The sequence below is a fragment of the Gadus morhua genome, chromosome 9, assembly GCF_902167405.1.
Source record: "Gadus morhua chromosome 9, gadMor3.0, whole genome shotgun sequence".
NCBI lineage: Eukaryota > Metazoa > Chordata > Actinopteri > Gadiformes > Gadidae > Gadus > Gadus morhua.
Genome location: NC_044056.1, coordinates 20,599,929 through 20,607,734, shown reverse-complemented (window position 1 = coordinate 20,607,734; position 7,806 = coordinate 20,599,929). Strand labels below are relative to the sequence as shown.

Below are 7,806 nucleotides of genomic sequence, written 5' to 3'. Positions count from 1 at the left end.
AGGACACGGCACCAGACGTACGGTGAGACATAAGCGAAACCATCGGCACAGAGGTGAAACCTTGTCCCTCTCCTCATTGCTCATTGGTTGCCAACAAGGACAAAGCATCAGGGAGTAGGAGCTCCCCAGCAGACCGACAGCACAGACCGACAGAAGAGTCCAGCAGACCGACAGAAGAGTCCAGCAGACCGACAATAGAGTCCAGCAGACCGACAGCAGAGACCAGCAGACAAGCAGCAGAGACCAGCAGACCGACAGAAGAGTCCAGCAGACCGACAGCAGAGACCAGCAGAATGACAGAAGAGACCAGCAGACAGCAGAGACCAGCAGACAAGCAGCAGAGACCAGCAGACCAACGGCGGATGCTGCTATCTTATCCCCCACTCTGCTTGTTCGTTCCTCCTGGACTTGAATAATGTGCGGATGCAGGAGTGCTCAGTTGTTTGTATGTTTCACGTTGGAGTGCGGTGTACAAAGAACTTTGGGCAGCTATGTGTTTAATGGAAGCTGTACACAGAAACTAAGCTGCACGGCACGTTATAGGATGATGGTTGTTGATGTTTGGGTGCGGTTTCCCTGCTCCCTGCTGGATCCGTTTCTCAGACCCCCAGTTTTAGTGGATGTTGTGTTTCACCTTCATCCTGTTATTGATCCCCCTACCCACCCACCATCTGTCTCTATCCCCCTGCTACACTCGAGGAGTGGATCAACAATGTATTTACCTTCATCCTGTTCTCATCCTCCTCCTGCCAAATGTTTGTTCTTAAAGCAATTGATCAACAGAGCAACTGAGGGGTTGGAATTGGCATCAAATGGCCCTTATTATGTCTTATGGCCCCACAACCCCCCACCAACACATCAACATTGGACATATTAAATAGGTGATTGCATTGTTTCTCATTAAAATCCCAATGGCAGTCTTGAGGTTAAAGTGAGTGACCTCCAGGTGATTGTGGTTGTCAGCTGTGTTCACCGGGCTGCTCCCACTCACCTGACCAGCTGAATTCTATTACTTTCATTCTTCCCAATCCTCTTTTCCTCAAAGATGTGACATGTGATTAAAAGTGTAGGCGTGATTGATGTTTTGGTTTTATTTTCCCACACTGGGAAGATAACGTATGGTTTTTGCATCACAGACAGCATATAAAAATATCGATACGAATGTGTACAACTCCATGTGCTGCATTTGCACACATCGATGGCATGCAATTATCCACATCTTATATGCTATTGATTATTTCGAGAGAACAGAAGAAGGGGTGTGAGCTCATCAAATTCTTAGTATACTCCAGGTACAATTTGTCCTGAAATTATACGTTTTTTGTAGTTCACACCTCATCATTACAGCAGCAAAAAGTACAGAAAATATGAATTGCTGTTCCCACATTCAACAATTCAAAACAATTTAACAGTAAGTTCATATGTAACATTACGTAAATTAATTTGAACAGTTAAAGATAATTGCACAATATAACATGGCCTTATATCGACTAGGATGGTTGTGCTTCGTGTGTATTTTCATAATTATAATAGGTATCTATAATAACAAAACATTATAAATACTGCGCCCAAACAGTTTCACACAAAGCACACCACAAAAGCAAACCACATAATTGTACATTCTGCTGGACAAATCACGTCATATTGTAACTTCCTCTGCATCAGCAAGCCTCCTCTGAAAATAAAACATTACAACACTTTATTATTTTTAATAGTCAAGTATTTCAAAGTCCTTACAACTAAACCAATCTCTTTTGCACACATTCCGGCGCTCCATGTGGCAGCGATTCAGGAACGTTATTCTAACTCATTACACCTGGCTGATGGGGCCGGACTTCTGGGCGTCGTCCTGGCTCCCGTTGCTAACGGACACAAAGCTACTCTTAACGCTGTGGCAGGTCTCCTCCTGCTGGCCCCTCTGCTCGCTGCCATCGACGGGGCCCGCCGTCGGCCTGTGAGCGGGGAGCCGGCGCATGTGCAGAGCCCTGGAGGGCAACCGGTTGTTGTGGTCGGCCGAGGCGGTCGCCGAGGCGGTCGCCGAGGCGGTCGCCGTGGCGGCGGCGGCATTCAAGTGATGCCTCTTGAGGCCGTGGTGGAAGTGGATGGTGAAGAGGCCGTACGTGATGGGGTCCAGGCAGGCGTTGAACAAGCCGAAAATGAACAGCATGTGCGTCAACGAGTGGGACACGGTCTCCTCCATGTCCTCAGGGAACAGCCAGTACCACAGGCCCAGCAGGTAGTAGGGGGTCCAGCAAACGATGAAGGACGTGACGATGACGATGCTCATCTTCAAGGTCCTCATGCGGGCTTTGGGGATGTTGTTGTGCGAGCGGCGGAGGTGGACCTCTCGAGAGAGCCCTGGAACTCAGGAAAAACACTGATTTAAATCTGCTCACGCCGGATTCAAAGGAAAATGTGTGTCTGATTTTACACCATCTGCTTCATAGGCAATTATGCTTTAATCCAAATCGACTGACATTGAATTAAGATGGGGGGAATTAGGGGCCGGTAGGCGTTGGGGAATCTCAGGTCATATACATCCCTGTGGACATCTCTCCATCACTATAGACATACCTATGTGGACATCACTATGGACATCCCTGTAGACATCACTATGGACATATAAACATATGGGTTTGGGTTTGCAGATGTTGTGGTTCTATACAACCCTTCGGTTTGGAGTCCAGCACCGTAACCTCTAGGCTCCCCTGCACCCTGACCCATCGACACATGCATGGATCCGTCTCGTGTGGATTTAATGATCACTCACGGCTGCCTCTCCCCATGCGGCTGGAGATCTCCACCAGGATGCGGGCGTAGCAGAAGATCATGATGACCAGGGGCAGCAGGAAGAGACACACGAAGGTGAACAGGTTGTAGACAGTCTCCTGCCAGTGCTGCACGAAGCTCCCGCGAGTGGTGCACTGGGTGAAGCGCTCTGGCACCGTGATGGTCACGTTGTGGAAGATGAAGATCTGCACAGAGACCGATGGACAGAGGCAGGTCAGTGCATGGCTCTTCTATGATATAAACGAGATTCATTCGATGCGTTGACCAAACGCTCAGGATGGCCCTTCCCATCTTGTCAATCAACCAGTTAGGAGTCGATAGAAGGAGGGTTGGATCAAAATATCATTATATAACTTTGTATTCTTTATCAAATGTGCATCCATCATCCAGCACAATTCACACAATTTACGTCAATTGTGATAAACATAAAGGGTTTGCGTCATGTCTTGTGCAGATTTGAATGTCTCAAATAAAGAATTTCAACAAATAAAATAAGGCCAATGCAAAAATGTGAATCTTTAGTAGCGTTTTAAACTGGTCCATAGACAGGGCAGTTCTCAGACTCAGGGGAAGACTGTTCCAGAGATTGGGAGTAGCCACAGCAAAGGCTCTGTCACCTTTTGTCTTTAGTCTGCACCTAGGTACATCCAGCAGCACCTGCCGAGTTGACCGTAATTCTCTAACTGGAGCATGAATGCAGAGCAACTCTGACATATATTGAGGCAAGTGCACCTCTATGCAGTTATTCATTCATAACTTGTTTCAAACATGAACTCCTACTCTTTGCTTACTTTCAATGTCATATTTATTATAAATAATATAATCTAACATTCTCAAGATGTCTTTGTTAGTTTTTAAGCTTGTCAGAAAATGACAGGAATACAATGTGTAGTGTATACATTTTTTTATTCCATCAACATTTTTATTGACTGACAAAGGCTCTCACTCTCTCTCTCTCTCTCTCTCTCTCTCTCTCTCTCTCTCTCTCTCTCTCTCTCTCTCTCTCTCTCTCTCTCTCTCTCTCTCTCTCTCTCTCTCTCTCTCTCTCTCTCTCTCTCTCTCTCTCTCTCTCTCTCGCTCTCTCATATATATATTGGCTATCACATCAAACAAGGGCTTACTTAAGTGAAGAGTTTGAAACCATGTCATGTTTCTGTGTTTCATCCCTCATCACAAGTGCAGTCTGCACTTGTCATCACGGCTCGATATACAAATAAAAACATTTAAAATATGAACCAATATGTGAGGGATCCATCCTCATGAAGATCAAAAGATGATAGCTAGAGAATAGAGTCTGCATAGTAGTGAATTGATAAGGACTCCTGAAATAAGATAACAAAAGTGTCACTGTAGAAGTAAATGGGAGTTAGTCTTCTGCTTATAGGTGTGTCTGATTCCAATCAATGGATCCACACGTGCAGAGATAATAACAAAGGTCGTGGGAGGATTGAGTGATCTGATAACCGGCAGAAGAGAAAATGTTGGAAGTTAACCGCATCCCCTCCCCTTTTGCTGAACGACAAAGTATTATCTTGTCTGGTCCTTCTCGCTTGCTGCATGTTGATCAAGACTTTACACGTTCAAGGCTGTGTGTTCTGATAACCATCTTCTTCACAATCACCATCATCATCATCTATTGCCCTGTAAGCACAATCCTCGCCAGAAATGGGTTTTAGATAACAAAATGAGGCTGGAGTACCCAGCCACAGGCAGACTGAGGAGAGAACCACCGCTGTGCCCTTGTTAGGGTGTCAAACACCGCCTATCTACTGGGAACATGTGCTGTTGTCTTCTCCCGTGCGAGCTCAAGGCTGATGCCGGATTTATTGCCGTCTCTCGATGACTTTTCAGCTGGATGTCTGTTACATGGTAATCAGCATGTCGCCATGCAGGCTCTCTAGTGTTAGATTGATGTCACACGCCGCCGCCAAACACAAAGTACCGGCCCAATTGAACCAATCATGAACGAGCCAACAGCTGCCTAAGCTGGATTGACTTGAGCAATCCATCACTATTTTCAACATGCACCTGTTGCTTGCTGTACCGGTACCGTTTACGCCCCGGGCCAAGATCATGGATGTTCACCCCCTGCAGGGAGGATCGGGACTCAGCCAATGAATGGGCTAGGCGCAAAGGGACCCCTGTGGATAGACCAGGGAGTCGGGGGGGTGGGGGGGGGGTGGGGGGGGGGTGGGGGGGGGGGGGGGGGGGGGGGGGGTTAGTTGCAGACTCGATATTCTGTGCCAAGCAGCAGTGCCCGGGGGCAGTGGATCATGAATCACAGCAGCGACAAGTATCAAAAAGGGCATTATCAATCCAAATATAAACACACAGCACACGAGGTGGGGGAAATGGTCGGTGAGGTTTCGGAAGAAGCCGACCCGTGTTGCCCAAACAGGGCTCCCACTACAAAGCGTCTCTCCATCTCTAGATCGACTCTCAACTACACCGCCCCGTGGCATACGGTGCACTGATAAAAGCTCTGCCTACTATAACAGTAGGTGGTGTGGCCCAACGGTTGTGTTGTTGACGGTTCCTGTTAAGTAATCAAATGAAATAAATTAAACTAGTTATTTATTGATGTTTTTTGAATGGCTGATTGCAGTGGTGCTAATAATCCAGCAGAGGTGCTGGGCCACTTGTGGATCAGTGTAGGGGAGACACCGCTACGCCAAGATATATCGTACAAGAGGGTACCATTGTGCACTCCAGCATGTGCAAGACATTGATAAAAAAGTTGTCAATAGATAGAAAAAAGACCTTGTCAAGCAGCTGCTGGATGTACACTTGAAATCACATGTACCTCCCCTTAACAAAGGGGAGGTACAAATCAACCTGACTGACGGCACATTATCACTCGGAGTCGGCAGTTGTGGAGTGTGTGTGGCTTCAGCGGCTTCACCTGGTCTGAGTCAGGCTGATTGGTCTCCGGGGCCGGGTGAGGCCTTCCTACCTGTTGCCTTTTTAGAAATCAATGTGCGCAGCTCAAACCAGCCACCATCCACCACACACACCCAGAGATAGATCCCCTGCATGGCAACATTGGAGCAGCGGTGTCATGACTCATTGTCTGCAAACTTCTACAATAAACCGGCTTTCGACAACACCACCCTGCAGCCTCTGTCTGGAGGGTGATTTGTCATCTGTTGATGACAAATCAATTGCTCATCACAATTATCGCAACATGTTCTCCAACCATGTATCTTCTAACAAGATGGTTAACACAGGCTGCGCTCGTGTAATTAGACGACGTGCATGCGCCCCCGAGACCCAGAGAAAGAGTGAGCACATCAATAAAACCCTGACGCCTCTTACCTGCGGGAGCGAGAGCAGCACGCTCATGGTCCACGCCACCGACAGCATGATCTGACTCCTCCTCTTGGCCTCGCTGATGCCCAGCGGGTTGAGGATGGCCGAGTGGCGGTCCAGGCTGATCACCACGGTGACGAAGGCGCACGAGTACATGGCCACCAGCTTGAGGAACATGAGCGCCCGGCAGGCCACGTCTCCCGCCTGCCACTGCACGGTGATGTTCCACGCCGCGTCCACGGGCATCACGATGAAGGTGACCAGCAGGTCGGCCGCCGTCAGGTTCACGATCAGGATGCGGACGTGGGACTTGCGGCGGCCGCCGTGGCTGGCGGCCCACAGCACGGCCAGGTTGCACACGGCGGACACGGCGCACAGGGTGAAGGTGATGACGACCCGCGCCTTGGCGGCGGTGGAGAAGGTGGGCAGCAGGAGCGCGTCCCCCCCTCCCCCGCCCGCGCTGGAGTTGCAGGCGGCAGCGGAGGAGGAGGAGGGGACGGGCGAGGGCTGCTCCTCGCAGCTGGCGTTCCCGCTGGCCTCCTCGGCGGCTTGGTGGAACATGGTGAACGGCGTGCGCTCGCTACGGGATAGAGGGCGTCTGAATGACTTCCAGTGTGTCGTCTGTCTGGGGATTCTCCATCAGGGACTCCGCGGCAACTTCTCGCACAGTTAATCTGGGCGTTTTAGACAATTCGCAATTAGTGACGGAATGGGCTGTGTTTTTTTAGTGGGGACGTCCTAAAGATCAATCCTATAGCTATAATTATACAGATTATATTCCCTCATTTAGTTCCATGCCATTCATCATTCAACACGCGTAGGGCTATGCTGAGTGGCGCATGCCACCTGTTTCTATTGTTTGTATTTCTTAATATTCTCTCCTTTTACAAGGCAGCCTAAAGCTGCAATCATTTAGACACAACGCATTCTAGACATTACTCTCAAAGGCAGTGGAAAACACAATGAGTGATATCAATACCACAGCAATTAGAAACATGATTGCATTAACTGACATAACCGCATGAGGTAAATCTCCCGGTATTACCCGACGCCACGATCAGAAGAATCATTTTTAAAAAGCAGAAATGAAACGAATGTCCTTAGTCTGAGTGACTTTCTGTTCAGCTCTATGCAAATGACCCCTTTAGTCTATATACTGAGTCGTAGGTGTACCTGCCCCGAAATTACCTCATATTCGCTCTTGCACAATTATTTGCTCACAAATAGCCTACAATAAAGACGCTGCCGCCCGTAATGAGGAGGCGCATCTCTCTTTTTTTGTTTTTCTAATCTAAGATCAAATTGAAGAGAAAAGGCGAAGAGCTGCTTACCTGTGAAACAATCACGCCATGTGAGAGCAGTGCGATGCTTCTCTCATTGTTGTATCTCTGTCAGTGTTCCTCTCCGTGGAGCAGAGCGGAGCTGGGGGTGTCCAACGGTACCCGGTGTGTTACTGCAGCTGAACCCCGGCTCCCCAGCATTCCTTTGCACAGCTCTAATGCGCGACGCAATCCACCACAATAGTTACAAATATGTGGTGGCTCTATGATGCTGTGCTGATGGGCGGTTTTATAAACTCAGCGTCCACGGTCCACCGATGTCTTGAAATGAAAGAATTCCTATCGATTTGTTGTTCAATAGGAAAAAGTCCGAACGGAGTCCATCTGCCCCGGTCTTTCTACTGGAAATAGGAAAGGAGAGTGTACA

General features: G+C 48.5%; 1 protein-coding gene across 1 annotated transcript; it reads right to left on the bottom strand.

The window, feature by feature from the left end:
- Positions 1-1,067: 1,067 nt before the first annotated feature.
- Positions 1,068-7,571, bottom strand: gnrhr4 (gonadotropin releasing hormone receptor 4). The gene is made up of 4 exons (XM_030365079.1): positions 7,431-7,571; positions 6,106-6,773; positions 2,771-2,975; positions 1,068-2,358 (listed from the first exon to the last, which is right to left on the bottom strand). Exons 2-4 carry the CDS (start codon positions 6,658-6,660, stop codon positions 1,811-1,813), a joined length of 1,308 nt encoding a protein of 435 aa, XP_030220939.1. The 5' UTR covers positions 6,661-6,773; positions 7,431-7,571; the 3' UTR covers positions 1,068-1,810.
- Positions 7,572-7,806: the final 235 nt, after the last annotated feature.

Excerpts from the sequence above, each read along its gene's own strand:
- gnrhr4 (XM_030365079.1), bottom strand. The coding sequence starts at position 6,660 with ATGTTCCACCAAGCCGCCGAGGAGGCCAGCGGGAACGCCAGCTGCGAG. Across the intron at positions 2,976-6,105 it reads TGCTGCTCTCGCTCCCGCAG|ATCTTCATCTTCCACAACGT; the intron begins GTAAGAGGCGTC and ends GTCTCTGTGCAG. Across the intron at positions 2,359-2,770 it reads CCGCATGGGGAGAGGCAGCC|GGCTCTCTCGAGAGGTCCAC; the intron begins GTGAGTGATCAT and ends CCTGAGTTCCAG.